This window comes from Asterias rubens, chromosome 7 (genome assembly GCF_902459465.1).
Source record: "Asterias rubens chromosome 7, eAstRub1.3, whole genome shotgun sequence".
Taxonomy (NCBI): domain Eukaryota; kingdom Metazoa; phylum Echinodermata; class Asteroidea; order Forcipulatida; family Asteriidae; genus Asterias; species Asterias rubens.
In genome coordinates, this window is record NC_047068.1 from 5,414,146 (window position 1) to 5,437,279 (window position 23,134).

Genomic DNA, 23,134 nt, shown 5'->3' on the forward strand with positions numbered 1-23,134 from the left:
TGTTTACGCTCAGGGCTTCAGACAAGAGGACGGAGCCTGAAGCCGAATCCAAAGTTACGGCTTTGGTTTCGAAAATGGCCTACGTAATCATAGGATTCTGCATGGTATCCAGCGATAACACTCAATAAGTTATAGACATTATAAAGAGAAACCAGTCTAACCAATTACTGATCATCAACCTCTATCGAGTGGAGGTTAATTGGGAGTTTTAAAGCGCCCAACACTGCGTTATACATAGTGCTGTGTATTATTTTTTATGCACGTTTTTCCAAGGAGCACAATAAGGCTAGTTCCTGAGCCTAAAATTATGGTCAACAAACCTCCATTCTGCAAAGATGGCTGCAGTTTGGCAGCAAGTTTTGGCTTTAGATGCCAGATATAACACATATCGAGCCCCAAATAGCCCCCAATGTAGTAAGTATTCACACATTAAATATTATATATCAGTTTTCTGCGTATTTCACTTTCATTACATTTGTATCGTTACTTTTTGCACGAATTTTATGTTTACTGTGTGTGAAGAGTGAGTGGTAACAAATGCGCATGATGCATGCATTTGGTTGGTTGGGTTTATTTTGGGAGGGGGCGTGGCATAATTTTGATTTATGGAAATAACTTTTTTTTTTAAACCAAATAAAATGTTACAGCTCTTGGCATCAACATGTGTACGGAACTGTATATTATTAATATTTAATTATGTGCATGATTCGGTAGTTTCGATAACGTAACCCTCCTCCCGACGCAGGGAGGAGGGTTACGACTACGTTATCGCAACTTATGATTCGGTTGAAATTAAATAGGCCTATGATTTAAGTATTAATTGTAAATAAAATACTATAGTTTAGTAGCTTATAGAATTATAATTATTTATATTCTATCTACTAAATACAACATTATTTACTGTATTATTTTATTTTAATTACATCAGATTTAGATTATTGTCCAACTCCTTGATTAATTAAAGTCACCTGGAAATATTTTAAAAAGAATCTTCAAACATTAGAGTATGTTTCTGAACAATAAAACAATTTTTTTAGAAATTTTTGTTAATGATTTATATGTTTAAAAAAAAAAAGTTGTGTGGGGGTGACTCCGCCTACCCCTTTTTTGACGTCAATTGAGGCAGACTTTGCCTTGATCGAACATCGTACGTGCAAGTGCATTCAAGTCCTAGGTGTGAGATTGTACGTTTCGAAAAAGGTTTTTCTTGCATTTTTCCGGCAATGTCGACCAGGTGTATTGCTGCTGGATGCAGCAAAACAAATGAAGATGGGGTCAGTTTGCAAGTCTTTTCCAGCGCTGTGCAGCAAACACTTCGAGCCGTCGTGCTTCGAGAATCCGAAATACACTACACATTTTGACATGAAGAGGAGAGTTCTTTACTAAAACATGACGCCATCATCCAAACAATTTTTCCAGCTAGTGGGGAAGTCAAAGAAGGTACCTGAAAAACGTAATGACCTAAAGGAGCATTTGCCTAACGTAAAAAAAATCAGGTATTGCTACAACTTTGAGGGCATGTTTTTTAGCTTGCGCCAAGCGTCACTATCTTGTGTTGGCACTACATGCAATTCATCGCGCCTCGATTGACGTCACGAACAGCGCCCTCTCAGGTTGGGCTTATTTTCAAATTTGTAAATAACATGGAAGCTAATTTTTTTTAAACCTTAGTTAATTGTTTATTCATATTTCACTCATCAAAACACATATATTAGTGACAAAAGCTTTATTTTGACAAAATACCACTTCCAGGTGACTTTAATATTTTAGTTAAAACAAATAAACTAGCCTGTGGAGTGTGGGGATGGGGGAAGTCGAACTGGGGATTGGTGCTGGTGGGTTGATTTTTTAAGAAAGATTTCTTTTAAGACAGCCGCTTCTTCATTTTGAGTAAACATAGAAAGTTACTTTTGTTTTAGCCTTACAAATACAAAGTGAACAAATTGTTGTTGTTGAAAAAGCACTAGTGTTTCTACTAAGCCTTACAATTTGTTTTGTGTTCTACTCTAGACAAGTTGCAGGTGGTTCTGAAGTGAAAAGAGCAGGTGGTTTAACACCCCAATGATTCAATCAGTATGTTTAGATCATAAAGCTGTCTCCTGAATATTATCAGAACATTTGTGCATTTTTAATGTTTTCTTTATCATTTTCCTTATAAATATCTAATAATATTTACTTATTACTTTTATTGGCTAATTTTTAAAGAGTCTTGATTGACAGGAAGACGCATTTGTAGTAAACTTCATCGTTCAACCATAAAACTAATTTCATTTTGCTTTTGTTTGTTGTAAAGAGCAGATGAGGTGTTTTTCGAAACCGCATAATTTTTAGTTTACTTAGTTTATGGAAATCTGAAAACGTGATGGAAAATTTTATAAGCGGAAATGAAAATTAATATAGGCTTCCTTATATTAAAGGAATGCAAGATTTTTTAGATTAAACACAAATTTCCAACTGAAGATATTCAGGTCTGGAATCACATGCAGGCCACGTAGAGGCTAGCTTCAATGCCCCTGGTTTTGGTCTTGGTGCTCCTTCGAAAGTTCCTCATAGACTTAAAGATTTTCCTACACCTTGGTTCTTGAACACCCATCAGGGTGGATATGTGAACATTACAAGTCTTTGTTCTAATAATTGATAGGCCTATTATTACAGACACACAACTGCTCAAATCACTTGCCTCATGCCTGCAGTCTAACGGTCCACTGTTAATTTGCAAGCTTTGATACATTCAGAATAATCACTCGTTGAAATCTGGACTGTTCCATTTCATAAGGCTTCTTTCACTTTATTATTATTGTGCTACACCTGCATTCATTATCTTGTACATGTATGATATCAATTTTCTTATTTCATAGGAGTATATAATATCAGTAATTTGTTCCTTCTTTCCTCAATCTGTTGCTTCATGACTGGACTGGATAGCAGGCATGTACGCGTGTATGCCTCGTTTTTGAAAGAGCAAGGGCACCAAGGCATGAAAACTGTAAATTTCTACTGTAAAGCATTTGAAGGGCACAAAGGCAATAACTAGGGGCATGAAGGCTCTGTGAAGTATCAGGCCTGAAATACACCTGTTTAGATACAGACTTGTTTTTATAAATGGTTGACCAATAAAGTTGAGTCTTAGACCATTATGTGCTCTGTAGGTTTTAAACACCTGTTTATACTGGAACACACCTACTGTCAAAACAGGTGCTAAGTCTGTATTCTTGGACAATTAACACACACTTGACAAAAGATTGTGTGTGACTTATATGTGCACAGTTATGTCCTAAATGTTTTGACATCCCCTGTCAAATGTTTTGCTCCAAAGACCAATAGTCAATCTTTGTCTTAAAAAATGGCACTATTTATTTGGTTGATCAGAAACTAAACAATGAAACAAATTTTCGCTTTTCATTAATTTGATCATTTGGGAAGAAACTGCTACATGCATACTTGTACAATGTAGGTTTGAAATGCAACAATATCTAGTATTGTTTTTTGTAATGTACACTTCAGGCTCAATTTCATAATTAAAGCAGATAGATGCTAAGCACAAAATAGCAGGGAACTAGTTGTAAGCAATGTGTTGTATAATAATTTGGCTTGTAAGGGCTTTTTCCTAAGCAAGGTTTTTCTGTGCCTGAAGCAACTTAGTGCAACCATAGCTTCATGAACTTGGGTCTGCTTACCACTCTGCTTACTGTGCCAAATTTCTGCGCTAGCTGTGTAAGCAAAAAATCCATGCAACGCTTGACGAAAACATGGAATTCCCTGCTTCCCTTATTGCCAATTTTTTGCTCACGGTAAGCAGAGCCATAGGGTGGTAAGCACTAAGTAGTATTTCTGGCAGGTTCAGACATTCTTCATCTCAGCTTGCATGACTTAAAAAACATGTTATGCACAATGTTCAATTTACAATCTGCATGTTATGGCACTAATTTGCAAAACTAACAGTCCCCGCTTAAAGCATCCAGGTGTAAGGCTTCTGAGCAAACATCTTAGACTTGAAGTGGTATATCTTACCACCAAGGAAGGCTCTTACCAAGATTCCCTATAGAGAAGGTGGTAAAACATCCAGGGGTGGAATTCCAAGTGTCCTTAAAGCCATTGGACCCTTTTGGTAAACAGTAGTGTCCAAGGCCCACACTTCGTGTATCACAACTTCTATATCAAAAAACAAACCTGTGAAAATTTGGGCTTAATCGGTCATCGGAGTCGGGAGAAAATAACGGGAAAACCCACCCTTGTATCCGCGCATTTCGCCGCGTCATGACATGTGTCTAAAATAAATCTGTAATTCTCGTTAACGAGAATTGATATTGTTTTACTGTTTTTTCAAAAAGTAAAGCATTTCATGGAATAATATTCTAAGTATTTCACCACTACCTTCTGTAAACCCTGTAAGTTATTTGTAAATCTGTGAACTTTTTTTTTTCTTTCTGTACCGAAAGGGTCCAATGGCTTTAAAGTGTTTATAAAAGAGCAAAATATCTTGCAATTGGCGGAGAATATGTTTTTTGGCTTGTGATCGGTTTTTTTAATCTAGATCCTGAAGCTTGAAACCCTATCGTCAATCTTTATGTTTGTACAGAACTATTGTTGACAGAAATTGGCGTGACTGTGCTTTGTGACAGCAGAGAGCTAAAACATGATGAGGAAATAAAAACGGCAACAACTTTCATATAGCCTGTTCCATTTCCTTTTCTATGTCTATTTCAAGTTCTAAATACAAAACTGACTGTTGGTAATGATCTCCATGTAGCTTGTATTTCAAAATGTTGTTCAAAATTAATTCCTTTTGAAGAAAATGGTATTGGGTTCATCAATTCAATTAAATTCAATTCAATTCAATTTGATTTGTCCCACCATGTAGGAAATTTTATTTGAATACATGCAATACAGAAAGAAAAATAAATAACACACAATTTTAAACAAACTATTGGAAATATTAATTAATCAGAAAACTACATTACTAATAAACCATATTGATAACTACCTGTAATCCAAATATTAATGACCATAAAAACTTACTCAGTATAAACTATTTTGAGAAAGCATTCCTTTCCAAGTATGGTTTGGAATTTTTTTTATCCCAAACTATTTGAATCTGTAAAAAGATTTCTGCATGGATTGTTGTTCTTTGGAGAATGCTGCAGCCATAGATGACGGTTAATTTAAAACCCACTGTCACCTTGCTGAAACGTGGATGGATTTGACATTTGTGTGAAAATACATTGTACCATTACAGTTTTGTACAATGTATTTTATTGCTGAAAATTGTATGCCTTATTTAATTAGTATCTCTCTTAATAATTTTTCCTTAAAAACAAAAGAGCTTCACGTTGTCAAAACCCAATGTATGATCCTTCCTTTAAGCTGTACTAATTTGCGGTTACTATTTCAAGAATAATCAGTTTACCGGTACTACTATAAAGTAGCAGTCCTCTGTATAAAGAGAATAATAACGAAGATTTCATTGTATTTTGATGGTGTTTTTTTCTTTTGACAGGAACTCTTTACATCCGAAGACGGAGTCAGCTTCTTAGAGAAACAGCCAAAGGAGGGGTAGGAAAGTTAACATGGAATTACTCTTTATTGTCTTTGCTTGCTATCAGGGTTAGCCGTTATTTTTTGTTTCAGTGACTGGCCAGCAGGAACAGTCAGCTTGTCATTTGACTGGTTTGCCAGCTTTATCACTGGTCCATATTTAAAGGTTTTCTTCCCACCTTGTTATTAGCATGGGACTTAAGATTTCAACTAGTACGAAATGGTGTACATGTTGCGATGGGACTTCCACAATAAAGTAGCAAGCAAGACTATTTGGCCCGATTTCTGACTGGTCCTTAAATGGTGTTTAGACCAGTTAGGACCACTTTTCGGGGAAAATGCTGCCTATATTCATATCTTTGTATATCTTAATAGAAGAATTTGATGCAACAATTTTACTTTCTATGAACCCTGCATACTGCCAAATGTTTCATGGAAGTTGTCATAATTTGTGGATTCTAAATGAAAAAGGAAAGAAAGTGACAATTAATTTTCACTTAAGGTTCCATTTTAGAAAAACGCCATCCTTTTCCTGAGGTAAACAATCGCTGAAAACATTGAAGGCTTTTATAATGTCAATAAACAAACAAAAAATCAAGAAATAATTGTTTACTTTTGAATTAATGAAATAAAATATGAGTCAAAACCAAAGAAGGATTGCAGATTTGTGAATTTTTTTCAACAATTTATCTACATAATATTGATTCCGGCAAAAGTGCATATTGAAGATGGATTACCTGAATCTATGTCTGTCTAGTGAAATAAGACTGTAACTAGAGCTTGAACTATGACTGATAATAGATGATAACAAAGTAAACAAAATGGTAGGGGTGAGAGAAACTGTGACTCCCGTAGAATAAACATTTAAGGTGCTACAAGGTTTCTCATTGTCTTTGTTTCATTCTTAGAGTGACCCTCAAGTTCGTAAACAATATCTCAAGCTAAGGAATCAACTTCTTATTGAGAAATATGGAGCAACATTATCTGATCAGAGGTAAGATAAAAAACAGCCAACTTGCAAGGTTTAAAGGGGTAATTGCATTGTTATGTTCTGTTTTCTGAAGACGTTCTCTGTGGGGTACCACTAAAAAAAAGACAACCTTGCAGGGTAGCATTGTTTTATTGTGTAAAAAGTACCTCTGTAAGTTTGTGTGTCTAAGGGCAGCTGACACAATCCTAGCTACAACAAATCAATAAATCTTGCCTGATTTTGACTTGGTCTAAGATAACTCAATGTGTTCCTTTTCATCCTAACAGTAGACCTAAATCTTGCAACATCTTTCTCCTGTTTTTGCTCATCTTCCTTACTTGATGACAAAACCAACTGCACTTGACAGAAATAAACACAGAAATAAGCATGATTTCCATGTTGAGACATGCACATTGAATGTGTTTACCATCCATACAGTTTATCATATTTTGATATCATCAGTCATGAAAATCCTTCAGTCAACCAAATTTTGGATACCAGCGATCAATGTTTCAGAGTTAGTAAATTTGGTCATATTTTCCATCAAGCAGTATACAAGTATCAGAATCTAAATGATTTATTTTTGAAGTGACAATAAAAAAAGAGACCATGCTGGTCAAAATCTCTGGAACTGTCTTCCAGTGGCCCTTGGAGCAGTCCTCACTCTTTCTCAAGCCTCGTCAGCCCATTCTTTCAAACAAGTCAAAACTCTTCAAACTCTTGAAACTGTAGTCAAAATAATGTCATTTTTTCAGTTCTACGAAAGTACTTTTTTCTTTTTCTTGATTGCATATTGTTGAGCGCCATGAGCATCACTGCATGACGTTATTGTGCCTTTAATAAGAAGCCACTATTATTGTTATTATTATTATTTATTATTATTATTAATAAACCAAGCATGTCCCCCAAACACACTCTTCAAAGACCTTGTAAGACATTCAACAATTGAGGATGAATGTTAGATATTTGAGACATGAATTCCCAATGATGTCAAGTATCATATCTCCCTGAGGCTTATCACTTGACACCCCTGGGTAATTACTGGTGTAATGACCTACCAATTGACTGCACTTCACTTGTGTTTACGTTAAACAGACCACCCAATCTGCAATGTCTCAATAACACAACCTCCTTATGGTTCGCTTCTGGTAATTTAAGATACATATTTGTGGACAGTTGATATGAATATTACGCCCTAATCTCACATCTAGGTTGCTCTAGGACATTTTGTGCCTCAAGATAAAAGGCTAGACTTATCATGTAGATGCTTCCTTACCTAATAACACTTTAAAAAGCACAAATTAGCATGCATTACTGCTGTTGACATTCCTGTTACATATTTAGTGATGCAATGACATATTTACACTTAAAGATAGATTCATACTTTGGTGTTGATCCCGAAAGAACATTGTGTTATTATTATCTCAAGGCTTACTTGTTTTCAAGATGGTTATGGTGGTAAGCTTCCTGCAAAGTTATTTGTCTGAAATGCCTCTGTTTACTAGAAATCAATTAAACTATTTCAAAGAATTAGAATTGCCAACAATGCATTATTTTGCACTTTTGATTTTATTATCAGTCGCTTCTGAAAGTTGAAACATTTCTCTGAATGATGGGTATTTATATCATGTTGATTTCCTCAAAATACTCAAATTCTCAGAAGCAATTGTTTCCATTGCCCTAGACTTGGCCTTTGTGCCCCTCAAAATTTGTATTCCCTATGACTGTTTGACCCTCTAATGAATGTGCCTGTTGAGAAAGTGGCCTTGCCCAACATGAATTAAGTCACTGGACAAAATGTCTAATTCTGAAGTTGTACTGTCCCTTTAACAGTGTTACAGATACAACATTGTCCTTTGTGGTTCAACTCACAGTTGATGTTAGCTATTTATGATTGATACGTGCAGATGACTGTGCAAAGAAGTGCCGTTGATTGAGGAAATGCCATTCTTTGTTTCACTCTAGAGAATTTTCTCTGGTGTGTTTATAAATGGTTTTGAGTTGCCATGTCTGAAGAATTTCTGGTCATTCTGAGTGTAAGGTTACAGAAAGGAGATTAATCTGTTGATAATAAGCAATTTCCATCATCTCATCAATTGTCATCAATTATACATTTTGTATAATTGATGATGGCATTGGTTCATGATGGAGTGTGTCCGTCTGCTGGTTTCATTTTTCTATGAAGGGGAACTTTGTAACCAATCCAAGACAGCCGAGCTTTTCAATAAATTTACACGATCTCCTCAAATAGTTCTTAGGAAATCAAATTCCAATCAAACTCAGGATGTTTGGAATCACATCCTTGCCAAAGTGCCCTCTTTAAAATTTCTACCAACGCAGGCGTTCTAGGAAAGATAAAACATATGAATGCATCTAGCACTGTGTGTTTAAATCACAAAAGGACTGTTTGTAATTACCCTCATCAGGCTCAATGTCACACAATCTGCTTAGTGGCAGTTATTGCTTAGGAGTTATTGCTTTGCGAAAAGTAAATGAGAAAGTAATCACAAGCGTGTACATTGCAAATACAAATACATGTAGGCTGCTAACTTTTTCCTGCCATGAAAATGACAACTATTAGCATGTTTGTTGCTTTTGGTTCTTAACGAGGGGCTTTCCACGGATGAGAAATTTCAGACTTTTATCTGAATTCACACTTTTTGTATCTGCTTGGTGCCAAAAACGACTGTTATTTTTTTCCAATATAAATAAATTCTTTTTGATCTACTTTGCTAGAGCTAAAGATAGTGATTCACAAAAACCTTTTTATACTTTTATAGCTTCAGTCGTTCCAAAAAGGTGGAAATACCCAAGATTGTAGTTTTAAATGTTTTCATTAGTCTCTCATCCCTAGCGATTGAGCCTTAGAAAGATTTCTCAATGTGTGGGCTCTTTAAGAATCTGTTAAGACATCAGCGTGTTATTCTTCATCAGACATATTCCATTACTCCAATAAAGCAATACCAATAACAATCAGTAGCTTCATCTGAATACCACAGGAACCTCAACTATTTCAACATTGAGGTTGTAAAATCAAGTTTATAGTCCCATGAGGGGCTGGGGTGGTTTAGAGGTTACCAGTGGGCCCAAAGAGAGGAACATAAGGTTTGATGGTGGTCACATTCTGGAAGTCTTCTGTCAAAAGTACGGATGAAAGCAAATAACGTTTTAAAGTGTTGACAACATTGGATGATGATGGATGTGTATTTTTTTATGACATATTGGCAGGTTAAATTTTGATGTCATGTTAGTATAATTTTACTCCCAACATTTTTGCTGAAACGAATGATTGAATATTTTTATTTTTTATTATTGAATACAGTTTTAGAATTAATTTACAATTCTTTCTGGCAGTCATCTCTAACAAAAATTTGTGGGTCAAAATTTTATTGTTGGACCCAATTTTTACCCTTTATTTTTTTAAATGTTTTTGCTCCAATTTATTTCCTTATAAGTTCTAATAAACGCATTTTTTTCCCCCATTTCTCCACAAAAATCTATTGTCTTCATCCGTTTCACTCCAAAACTGTTCTGTCCTTTTCTTTTTATTATTTTACCTGTTTTATTTTGTTTCTTTGTTGCTGTGCTTGGTGTTGTTTTTTTTGTTTTTTTCTTTTTGTTCTACTGATCCTTGAATCAAAGCAGCAGTGTATGGAGCAGGAATAATAGCGGCAGAGGCAGTAAAGGCAATCTAGAGGTAAGTTTTTCATTTACGGCGATAAAATCCCAGACACCCCTAAAAAGAGAATTTAATTAATGACTGTCTGACTAGGATCCTAAGGGACACAGTGAAATAAACTACTTTTCCTGGATAAATGTTTTGGGTTCTTTTCATATTTCGTGGGTTTTCAAAGAATGTTTGCTTAAATGTCGTTGTAAAGAAGGACTATTCTTTTACCCATCTAACATAAATTGCTAATCTTGTAAAAGAAAATTCCAATATTGCAAAAAATTATTGTTAATAGTGTTTATGTCATGTTTTGAAATCATGGATGCCTCATAAGCGAGCTTAATAACCGTAGCCAGCAAGCTTGAGGAAACCTGTAAACAAGGGTGCTTGCTATGTGACCCAGAAACACAGGGGTTAAACCCTACTCTTCCATGATAAGTGTTCTGGGTTCTTTTGCTAGCTCTTCCAACTCGATTATACATTACATACCACTTTTTGTCCCATCCGAAGGACAAGCAATTGTGGTAAAGTCTCTGTACTAGGACTGAAGTGTCATGACTGGGACTCCAACCCAGAGCTTTAGAGTCCTCTGCTATTAACTACTGGGCCACAACATGACACAACTCAGAGGACTCCAACCCAGAGCTTTAGAGTCCTCTGCTATTAACTACTGGGCCACAACATGACACAACTCAGAGGACTCCAACCCAGAGCTTTAGAGTCCTCTGCTATTAACTACTGGGCCACAACATGACACAACTCAGAGGACTCCAACCCAGAGCTTTAGAGTCCTCTGCTATTAACTACTGGGCCACAACATGACACAATTCAGAGGACTCCAACCCAGAGCTTTAGAGTCCTCTGCTATTAACTACTGGGCCACAACATGACACAACTCAGAGGACTCCAACCCAGAGCTTTAGAGTCCTCTGCTATTAACTACTGGGCCACAACATGACACAACTCAGAGGACTCCAACCCAGAGCTTTAGAGTCCTCTGCTATTAACTACTGGGCCACAACATGACACAACTCAGAGGACTCCAACCCAGAGCTTTAGAGTCCTCTGCTATTAACTACTGGGCCACAACATGACACAACTCAGAGGACTCCAACCCAGAGCTTTAGAGTCCTCTGCTATTAACTACTGGGCCACAACATGACACAACTCAGAGGACTCCAACCAAGAGATTTAGAGTCCTCTGCTATTAACTACTGGGCCACAACATGACACAACTCAGAGGACTCCAACCCAGAGCTTTAGAGTCCTCTGCTATTAACTACTGGGCCACAACATGACACAACTCATGAGAGTAATGTATGCACAGTGCGAGTGCTACCATTACAATCTACATTAATTGTTTCTCTTTTTCTTTTTCCCAGTCCCTGGATGATAGTTACGTTGACTCCAGAGGTCATCTTGATGTCAGAGGTCATCGACGTAACCTCAGTAGAGGATCTTATAAATTGGATCCTTTCCACCTAGAAAGCTATGGAGTCATGCCAACAAGAAATGCTGAAGCAAGCAGGTAATAATTGTATATAATAATAATACACGGATAGCGCCTTACACAAGAGTCTGGAAGCGCCAAGGAAAATTAGTTCGAAATTCAGACACTACAAAATTTACTGATAGGAATGTTAACGCGAAAGCAGCAGAATGAAGTGTGGACTACTGGACTAGATGGATTTTTCGAAGGGATTTGAACTGATTTCAGTCTTAGCAGTTTTGATGTAGTTTGGCAGAGAGTTCAAGAGTACAGGTGATGAGTGTGAGAAAGAGCGATGACCGTATGCCTTGGTTGGAACCTCCATGGTGTGAGAAAGAGCGATGACCGTATGCCTTGGTTGGAACCTCCATGGTGTGAGAAAGAGCGATGACCGTATGCCTTGGTTGGAACCTCCATGGTGTGAGAAAGAGCGATGACCGTATGCCTTGGTTGGAACCTCCATGGTGTGAGAAAGAGCGATGACCGTATGCCTTGGTTGGAACCTCCATGGTGTGAGAAAGAGCGATGACCGTATGCCTTGGTTGGAACCTCCATGGTGTGAGAAAGAGCGATGACCGTATGCCTTGGTTGGAACCTCCATGGTGTGAGAAAGAGCGATGACCGTATGCCTTGGTTGGAACCTCCATGGTGTGAGAAAGAGCGATGACCGTATGCCTTGGTTGGAACCTCCATGGTGTGAGAAAGAGCGATGACCGTATGTCTTGGTTGGAACCTCCATGGTGTGAGAAAGAGCGATGACTGTATGCCTTGGTTGGAACCTCCATGGTGTGAGAAAGAGCGATGACCGTATGCCTTGGTTGGAACCTCCATAGTGTGAGAAAGAGCGATGACCGTATGCCTTGGTTGGAACTTCCATGGTGTGAGAAAGAGCGATGACTGTATGCCTTGGTTGGAACCTCCATAGTGTGAGAAAGAGCGATGACTGTATGCCTTGGTTGGAACCTCCATGGTGTGAGAAAGAGCGATGACTGTATGCCTTGGTTGGAACCTCCATGGTGTGAGAAAGAGCGATGACCGTATGCCTTGGTTGGAACCTCCATGGTGTGAGAAAGAGCGATGACCGTATGCCTTGGTTGGAACCTCCATGGTGTGAGAAAGAGCGATGACCGTATGCCTTGGTTGGAACCTCCATGGTGTGAGAAAGAGCGATGACCGTATGCCTTGGTTGGAACCTCCATGGTGTGAGAAAGAGCGATGACCGTATGCCTTGGTTGGAACCTCCATGGTGTGAGAAAGAGCGATGACCGTATGCCTTGGTTGGAACCTCCATCGTGTGAGAAAGAGCGATGACCGTATGCCTTGGTTGGAACCTCCATGGTGTGAGAAAGAGCGATGACCGTATGCCTTGGTTGGAACCTCCATGGTGCAACTCGTGAGAAAGGACTCCCTCTGAAGTACATGTAACATAGGTTTTTTTTGAGACAGAGGTAATTTCTCACTCAAATATTTGAATGTGAGAAAGACTTCAGGCCTGAAGACCTTGTTAGGCATCTGAAAGCACACAAATCTGTGTCAAAGAGTGTTTTTTCTTTCATTATTTTCTTGCAATTTGATGACCAATTGAGCAAAATTTTCATAGATTTGTTTTGTTATGCATATGTTTTGGATACAACAAATGAGAAGACTGGTTTTTGACAATATTTCCAAATGTGTCCCATGCCTTTGAAGAAGACCTGAGATGGGTTCAATTAGAAACCTTTGTGATCTTTTGGACTTACAGAGCAATGGCTGGTGGCAAGTCTATTGGAGAGAACTATGCTTTTGCTGGTATGCATCATATATTTGATCAACATCGTCAAGCAGGTAAGAGAACCCAGCGTCCCATCATTGACCAATGACAGTTGTTTTACCTTAAACTATGTGGGATGAGAAGTTTCCTTTATTCAAATTCAGACTTTTTATGTCAACGTGGTGAAGAAAATCAGCTGTTATTTTTACCACCTGTAAAGAAATTCTGCTCTTTAATCTATATATCTTTTGTGCTAAAGACACTGTTCCTAAGACTTAATCCCAGGAATTACTCAAAGGTCTGAAATGCCATTTTTTCAAAATACATTACCTTTCTTAAATTTGGGTCCTACCTAGTTTCAGACTTATTGGCATCATGGAATTGTTGAATACTTATGAGGCATCTGTTATTGATAAAGCCTCTGTTCACTGCTTTGTAACCATCTTTACAAAACTCATGAATTCCAAAGACGGGCCTGGTTGTGGTTTACAACAATGATCGTCCTTGCTTGCTCCCTGTATATATATTTTTTTCCCTTAGTCTCAAGTTTAATTCTTTTCAATTTTTTTGTACTATTTTAATGCATTTTAGTATCTTTTTAGAACTTTGTACATTGAATCGATTTTGGCCTTTGGACCACCTGTTTCAATTTTATACCAAAAATATATATATCTTTGACAAGTTGAGTGCTCTATAAGTATATTTATTGTATTGTATTGCTCTTGTAGTAGATTGGAAACATTTTACATTTGTTTTCTTTAACACAGTTACATCTGTCCAGTTTGCAAATGAAGACAAGTCTCGTATGGCATGTAGCTCTCTGGATGGTACAGTATCAATCTGCCAAGTATTACCAAGCCCTGCTACTGTGGTGTGTACACTCAAAGGTCATGAAAGAGGGGTCACAGGTTAGAGTTCAAACTATTAGAGAATATTAAATGAATGATTGCATGGTGGATGATGATTTAACAGCATTAAGTGTTTACATTTGACCCCTTTTCAATTCAATTCAATTTATTTATTTCATCACAGTTTACAAGTAAAAAGTAAAAATTGTTTTCCCTGCGTGCACTAAAAACATTCAAATACGATACTAATTACCAAACGAATTCAATACATATTTTTTTAACACAAGAATTAATTACAAAAGTTTAGTTTTAAACATTAAATAGTGCAGAACAAGATGCAGAACACCCCAGCACAGTCTCCATCTACCTTTTCCACCATTTTGGCTGTCAGTTCCTTTGTGTACATTTTGCCTCCCAAAATGGCGGACAGGATGGGTGCATATAAGTGGGCAGGGCATCACAAATATTTCTATGATAAATAATAGTGCTAATAATGCCACATTTGTCGTATGTATGAAAGCTCTTGACACTAATCTACAATATCAGAAAGTCAGCACAAAAAACTGAGTTAAACTGAAAACCCAGAACACCCAGCAGGGTGGATACGTGCGCATTACAAGTCTTATGATTATGATTATTATTATTAAAGATTAAAAACAAAAATTTACACACACATAAAACAATATTAGCCAAAAGCTTGTTTAAAAAGAAGGTCTTTAGCTTAATTTTTAAAACAGAAAAGACTGTTCCAAGTGAATATGGCTGAGATGGTATTATATTCCAAAGTGTTGGTGTAGCTTTAATAAATGACTTGCCCCCAGTGGATTTTTGCAAATGCCAACAAAACATATTTTGAGACTATTTTGGACAGAACTAAGCAATAAATAGCATATTATTCTTATATAATGAAGTAACAAAGAGCATGATGACAGAACTGGCCTTCAATCTACGACCAGAGAGTGTCGTAAACACAACACTGCATGGCTGCTCTTTCATGACTGCCAAGCAACCGTAACGCCATTATTATCTAGAAGTGCATCACTATCTTGTAATCATTTCAGCAGGTTGTTTTTCTTTAAGATGAAAGCCATGTGAATTCCATACTTCATTGCATTCTCTTCATTTGGACAAGTCCTGTGGGTGTTTGGTTAGCAACAATATTTTATCAGATGGAAATATTAGCATGGGTTATTTTTGTGGAACTTCATGCTGTGGGTTGAAATTTGTTAAATGTAAAATTGGTGTAATTCATTTTTGTTTTTTTCATTAGTTTTTTTAATAAACCATTATCTGTCTAATCTATCACAAGTAAGTCGGATGGGCATGGATAACTTATAACCATTCCACAGAGCAAATTTTGAATTGATTATAAATTACTAATTGTTTTGGCCTTTTGCACCAATGTGTATAAAGCACTGTTAACTCAGTTTTTCTACTGGCTCTTGAAAAGTACTGAGTATACAGTGTATGTCACAGTTAACCCCGTGCAACCATGACGAGAAAGACAGTTTGCTCACTCTGGAATGAAAGTCTCTTCGACACAATATTATATTTACAATTATTTTACATTTATTTACAACAACTGGGGAAACTGCCCCATTTCTAGAATCTGTACACTGAATATCTATATATCTTGGATTCAACTGAAATTAATAAATGAACTCAAAACACTTCGTCTGGATCTTCTCAAATAAAACTTATCCTTAAATCAACAATGTGTTGAAAATACTAGACACTAAAGGGTGAGTCTCCTTAGACTATAATCGATATTATATATATATACAAAATCAAGGCGCTTTAACAATCTCTCTTACTTCTGCAATGTTTCGCTTTTTGCGTCTTAATAACACCACTCTACTCTGTAGTCAATTAAATGTCTCCAAATCAAGTTAATCAAAAGTTAATCAAATTTACACTTAAACAAAAGTGACCCTCCGGTCTGGCGTCCTGCCTCGATTCAATCTCAACTCCGATTTAAACTCTTACTTCAACCCTGACTTCAACTCTAACTCCAACTCTTGACTTCAACTCTTGACTTCGACTCCAATTTAAACTCTTACTTCAACTCTTGACTCCAACTCCGAATTCAAATCCAAACAAAAGTGTTCAAATTATTGGGTAAACAAAATGGCCCACCGTGAAAATGTCCAAAGGCTTAAATGTCCTCCGGTAACATTACAGCGTCTCGCTCCACTCTTCCATTTTATGTAGGCACGTATCATGCACGGACTCTCCGGCCTTCCTCTTGGTCCGCCTCAGACCTTCAATTAACGCTTCTCACCCTTGAACTTCTAGGAGAGGGTTAGATTCCCACATCAACATCATGGCCATGATTTTCTCCTTGCTTCCAAACTCAAACTGCCGATCTCTGCCGCCTCAGTTCTCTGCCAATCAATTGCTTAAAGTAACAGCCTGAATAATCTGTTTTTGGTTTAGCATTAACATTGCAGTAAAACAACAACCTCAAAGGTTATAATTGTAGTGCGGCACTGTTGAGATATAGGCACTTCCAAATACCTATCCAAATTCTCTCTATCTTTCTCTCACTCAAAATTTCATGATCCTTCTTCCATAAGAACCTATGTGAGACTACTGCCACTCCCTAAAATCTTGCATACCACGACGTCATGCAAAGTGGCTCAATCCTTCAATGCACAACAATACCTAATTATTCACACCAACCTGTGTGACCAGACAAGTACAAAGGAAAGTGAAGGCACTGACCTCCGCACTTCTTTTTATAAACCAAGTTACGAAATTAGCATAATAACAAGAGTTCACAACCTTTGGGGAGAAAAATGCATATTCATTAGTGGATCTGCCCCTGTAAACTTAAAAATACATATTCATTAGTATATCTGCTCCTGCAAAATAAACACCATACATTCGAATGGGGGGGTAATTCTGACAGTGTAATCTTGGTGCAAGGGGAAAAAACATATAATATTTGTATCCCCGATGCTCACTAACTTTTATCAGATGATATTTTGGCTGGTAGTCTTAATCTGGTAAGCAGCGCTTAGCTACTTTTCTTTTTGTGCTTAAGCAGCTCAGATCATTGGGCCCAGATCAGAGAGGCCTTATCTTAAGACTAAGCTTATGAAATGCTAATGTTTTTTATTTTCAGATTTTTGTTGGTCTCAATCCAATGATCAGATTCTGTCATCATCTCTGGATGGAACGGTCAGACTATGGGCAATCAGTAGCGCTAGCTGTGTACGTACTGTACAAGATCCAGATAAATCACCCATCAGAGCTTGTAGATTCCAACCTCTTAATAACAATATGATTGTTGTATCCTTTTAAAGTCAATTCAATTAAACATTTCTTTCTGTACTTAAAATTAGAAAAGACAGAATCATTAAAGACAGTGGATGCTATTGGTAATAGACCGATCCATTAGGCTCTGCCCACGACGCACGTGTAAGCAAGAACACGTGAGCCTCTCCAATGCCTTTCTGCACAACTGCCGCGCGCGCCAACCATACGCGCACGCATGTCGGACTTTATTTGTCGGACCTTCGTTGCGTTGTGATTGGTCAATACGCAATGGGGCGGTGCTTAATGGATCGGTATATTGTCAAAGACCCGTCTTCTCACTTGGTGTATCTCAACAGATGCATTAAAAATACCAAACCTGTGAAAATTTGAACTCAATTGGTCGTCGAAGTTGCGAGATAATAATGAAAGAAAAAACACCCTTGTCAGATGAAGTTGTGTGCGTTTAGATGGTTGATTTCGAGACCTCAAAATCTAAATCTGAGGTCTAAAAATCAAGTTCGAGGAAAATTACTTCTTTCACGAAAACTATGTCCCTTCAGAGGGAGCCGTTTCTCACAATGTTGTATACTATCAACCTCTCCCCATAACTCGTTACCAAGTAAGGTTTTAGGCTAATAATTATTTTGAGTAATTACCAATAGTGTCCACTGCCTTTAAAACAAATTAACTTTATAGTATAATTATTTTATATTTCTGATAGTGAAGCCAAGGATGTGTCATTGGTGAACTAAATCACTATAGCTCACCAGCCTTATGAAATCTGTTAACAAAGTTGCTTGTTATGTGAACCAGAAACACTGGGTTAAACCCTGCTCCTTTTCATGAAAAGTGTTCTTTTCTGGTTCCTTTTACTTGCAGAACCAATCCTAGTACCTAGACCTTTAGTCTCATCCTAAGGACTAAATCATGTTCAAGTATCTTACTCAAGGACACAAATGTCATGACCAGGGATCGAACCCACACTTTGCTGATCAGATACATCAGAGCTTAAGTCTAGTGCTTTTAATGCTTACAAAAAAAACATGATTAGATAATAATGATAATCGAGTCAACATTTGCAGAGGCACCATGTAACATTAAGTGTGTCTCTGCAAAACTCACTTGATTGTATCTTCACCATGTAAAGTTTCAAATCCTACATATACAAGTAATACTTTAAGAATGATCTGAGTGTGTTTTGATTCTTAACCAATCATCCTTTCAGACTGGAAACAATAAAGGTCATGTAAATGTTCTTAATGTATCCACAGGGAAAGCAGCTAAGGGTGGCTTTGGCAGATTATCAGGACAAGTTCTCTGTATGGAGTTTGATGATAATGGAGGTGTATTATGGGCTGGAGATGACAAGGTAAATATCAATTGCATATTGGTCTGCATCGATGGGTCAAATTGAGGAAGTAGAATTATTAGCTGTTTCAAACTGCTAACATACCAAAATGACCTATAGGATGAATGGGAACAATAGTTAATGGCCTGACGTTTCACCCCTAGCAGAGTTTTGAAGGCTAAATGACAACACACCACATGAAGAACTATAATGGTGGAAAGAAAGTTGATCACATATTTCTTGGTTCTTGTTTTTGGCCCTCATCAGATGGATTCTTATTATCTGGTTAGTATACCAACATCTTCTGAAGTAACATCAAAGTAGATAATTTGTTCAAGTAAAGCCCGGTCCATACTTCCTGTGAACGCAAGTGCGATACAAAGTTGACGTCGCTAATTCGCATTGAATAGTTCGCATCAGTTGAAATGTGCAAAAGTCCTACGAAGCATTCGCTGCGAAAACAGCCGTGTGACGCCACTAGTTCGTTTCTCATTCACTTTCACAGGCTTTAGGGTTTCCGTTTTTATTTTTATTTATGATATGTTTGTAAAATTTATGATAACTTCCACAAATCACTACTACTTAAGAAAGCATCATTTGTTATATTCTTTATTGATGTTTTGATTGTAATTTAATTTCAGGGAACCATATTTTCTTTCTTGTTTGATCTGGCAACTGGCAAGCTCAGTAAAGGGAAACGGTAAGATCGACTCTTAAGGCTGAATTCATCTTAAACTCAATTCACATCTGATGAAAAAACAATTTATTATGTCTTCCTTTATTGTTGCCGCTTGTTAAAGGAACATTACAGATTTGTTTGTTTTTTTGCTAACAAAACAGTTGCTGGTAGTGTAAGCACTTTGTGTAGTCCACCAAACACATGACAAAGTTTTAAATCGATTGGTCAACTGGGTCATGAGAAAATAGTGATAAAACGATTACACATTTTGCATGACATCGATTAAACAAAAATTGAATAAAATACTCACTGAGTGATAAACTTTTGTTATCGTCTCGATCACCTTTAGATAGTGTTGGGGTTTGTCTTCACTCTTTGGTTATCCCCAGGTTTGTCTTCAAAATTTATATATGTTGATTATTCTGAATGGTTTCTTATAATTATTGCAGTATTGTAGTTCGTGAGGGTTGTCCAGTAACCAGTATATGTTATCGAGCTTGGGTTAGTCGTGAAGCTAGAGATCCAACCGTTCTCGTCAACTGTGCCATTGATTCTCTCTGTATTTATAAGTAAGTAGAATTTATAACCAGAACCATCATCCTCAATCACATCAACTTCTTAATCCTTCTTAAATATTTATGCTTGAACTGTTCTGCCATTTTGTTCACTAATTATGAATTCATAATATTTCCGCTGATATATCTTGTGACAGAGAAGCTGTCATGTCTAAGGTTTCTCAGTCCTTTTGTTTGTGTACCTGTTTGTTCTGTTTGATTGTTTAAATGCCTGCGTGACTGTTTTTTACAAGCTTTTGCTACTCAAACAGCCTCATACTCCATTACTACATTTATCCTACTTACTGCTACTTAATGTTATTTTTGCATTACTCCATAGTTACATGTACTTGTCGTTATTTTTCATAAAAGTATTGAAATAAATGTTTTAGCTGAATTGAATTGAATTGAATTGCGTTTAATGTAATAATTGCTTTGTAGCTTTGTATAACGTTGAGACGGTAGTGCTTTCTGCTCTACCAGCCAGGCTCCTATTTGGTGATACCCATGCCTACATCCTTATAGACATAAAGGGGGTAACCCAGTTGCAGTCCCAGGAGTAGGAGGCAATGTCCCCCTGATAGCAGTTTTTTTCAGGCCCTAGTAGTAGACATTGCTAAAGAACCATATCGTTTTATTAAATGACAAAGTTTGAGGCAATATTTTGATTGACTATTCAACTGATTTTTCTTTGTAGAGTTGTGACAACAGACGGTGGACTCCGAGCTAAGAAAACATATCCCATTAAGCACAAGTCAGCGTTGATTCGAAGCACATTCTGTCCTCTAATGTCCTTTAGAGAAGGAGCATGTGTGGGTAAGTGGACAAAGCTCTACTCTTAGAAGTTCAAATATCTGGTCCTATTATTATTCATAATATTCATGCATGTGTAGTTCTTTGCACCAACAGCAAAGCCTGCGTGTTTCTCTACTGCTACCTTTAGGCAGTTAGGGGACCAGTTTAGTTAACTGAATAATTTAGTTATCATAACTTATCTTAAACTCCACTTGTTACTGGCTCAAACAACAATTGCACACTTAACATTGAGTTGTTCTTCTTTGTGTAGTAACCGGCAGTGAGGACATGAGTGTATACTTCTATGATGTCGAGAGGACTAGCAGTAAACCTTGTGTGAATAAACTTCAAGGTCATTCTGGACCTGTCTTAGCTGTTAGCTTCAACTATGATGAATCTCTCTTAGCGTCATGTGATTCAGAGGTGAGTATTCACCAAAATGAAGAAATAATAATAATAGTGGCTTCTTATATAGCACACTTATCCCGTGCTAAGTGATGCTCAAGGCGCTGCAAATACAGTTTTTCCCTTCAAGGTATATGGGACTATGTTTGAATTATGAGACCAACTCCTTTTACATAGCACCATGTTTCCAATGTGCTGTGGCACAATATGCTGCCAATCACGAAACCATTGTGGTGTACCATCTTTACGCACTCTACGCACAGAAAGCCATGGAGGTGTGACGTTAAAATATGTAAATTTATTGGATATTTTTATTAGTCCTGCGTTTGATCTATTCTTTGTTTAGGGATAAATTCATGGAGTATGATCAACACTGTTGAAATTAATCAAAAAATTGTAATCAGAGCCATGAATATTGAACCCATCATGACGGATTGTGCTTTTTGATCTCACTTTTGCTTCCAATTGTCTTCTGTTTTTGTTTCAGGGTCTTGTGATTGTGTGGAAGCGTGAGCAGCAGAAAGCAAGGTAGCATTGGATGTGGAGTTATCCATCTCATATTGAAGGTAGCATTGGATGTGGAGTAATATCCAGCTCATATTGAAGGTAGCATTGGATGTGGAGTAATATCCATCTCATATTGAAGGTAGCATTGGATGTGGAGTAATATCCAGCTCATATTGAAGGTAGCATTGGATGTGGAGTAATATCCATCTCATATTGAAGGTAGCATTGGATGTGGAGTAATATCCAGCTCATATTGAAGGTAGCATTGGATGTGGAGTAATATCCATCTCATATTGAAGGTAGCATTGGATGTGGAGTAATATCCATCTCATATTGAAGGTAGCATTGGATGTGGAGTAATATCCATCTCATATTGAAGGTAGCATTGGATGTGGAGTAATATCCATCTCATATTGAAGGTAGCATTGGATGTGGAGTAATATCCATCTCATATTGAAGGTAGCATTGGATGTGGAGTAATATCCAACTCATATTGAAGGTAGCATTGGATGTGGAGTTATCCAGCTCATATTGATGGTAGCATTGGATGTGGAGTAATATCCACCTCATACTGTACTATAAGTCATTCTCCTTATAAAGTATATGGTTTTATTAATCTGCATTGAGCTGTGTAAAGGGAAACAAAGATTCAGACTACGCTCAAGATTACCTACCATTGATTTGTCAACCCTATGACATGTCATGGTTAAGAGGTATACAGAGCACTAGACTCAGTTCTGGTGGCTACAGTTTAAGGCCCATGTCACACAAGAAAATTTACAAGCAACCAGTTCCAGGCAGTCCTCCAGGAAGAAGAGACATTTCTGTTTTAATTCTCTTAATGTTTTCCTAGCGTTTTTTTAACAAAATGGCATTTATGAATGGGAATAAAAGAGTAGTGACTCGTTCTTAAATCTCTGTTTAAAACCTGCAGGGTCGTTGCCATGCGCTAAAGACCCTTGCCTTCGGCTCGGGCCTTTATCACACGGCCGCCGACCCTGCCGACTTTAAACGGCCATTGAAGAACTCGTTGCTACCCTTGTTTTCCCTTAGTAAACTTGCGGGTACAACCATGTGTAAATCTCTTGGGATGAGTGTTTGCTCTGAAAAGAGCCGGTTGGGTCTCGACGTTTCAAACAGTATACTCTGCTCGTCTTCTCCTGAATACTAGCAGAGTATACTGTGCGAAACGTCGAGACCCAACTGGCTCTTTGCGAAGCCAACACTCACCCTAAGACATTTACACATGGCTGTACCCGCAAGTTTACTATTTATTTATAGTTTCTAACTATTTCTGTTCTGCATAACCAAGTCAGGTATGGG

The 23,134-nt window shown here is 37.4% G+C and overlaps 1 protein-coding gene across 3 annotated transcripts; it reads left to right on the plus strand.

The window, feature by feature from the left end:
- The first annotated feature begins 321 nt into the window (after positions 1 to 321).
- On the plus strand, positions 322 to 22,741 carry LOC117292456 (WD repeat-containing protein 13-like). Of its 3 annotated transcripts, none has more exons than XM_033774495.1 (14): positions 322 to 414; positions 5,498 to 5,604; positions 6,444 to 6,529; positions 10,133 to 10,202; positions 11,558 to 11,703; positions 13,406 to 13,488; positions 14,182 to 14,322; positions 17,390 to 17,556; positions 18,749 to 18,892; positions 19,513 to 19,571; positions 20,000 to 20,119; positions 20,802 to 20,920; positions 21,171 to 21,322; positions 21,792 to 22,741. In XM_033774495.1, exons 1-14 carry the CDS (start codon positions 336 to 338, stop codon positions 21,834 to 21,836), a joined length of 1,518 nt encoding a protein of 505 aa, XP_033630386.1. In that variant the 5' UTR covers positions 322 to 335; the 3' UTR covers positions 21,837 to 22,741. The 3 variants fall into 3 exon arrangements, with proteins under 3 accessions (XP_033630386.1, XP_033630387.1, XP_033630388.1); XM_033774496.1 differs by having other exon boundaries at positions 10,151 to 10,202; XM_033774497.1 differs by having other exon boundaries at positions 5,498 to 5,553.
- The last annotated feature ends 393 nt before the right edge of the window (positions 22,742 to 23,134 follow it).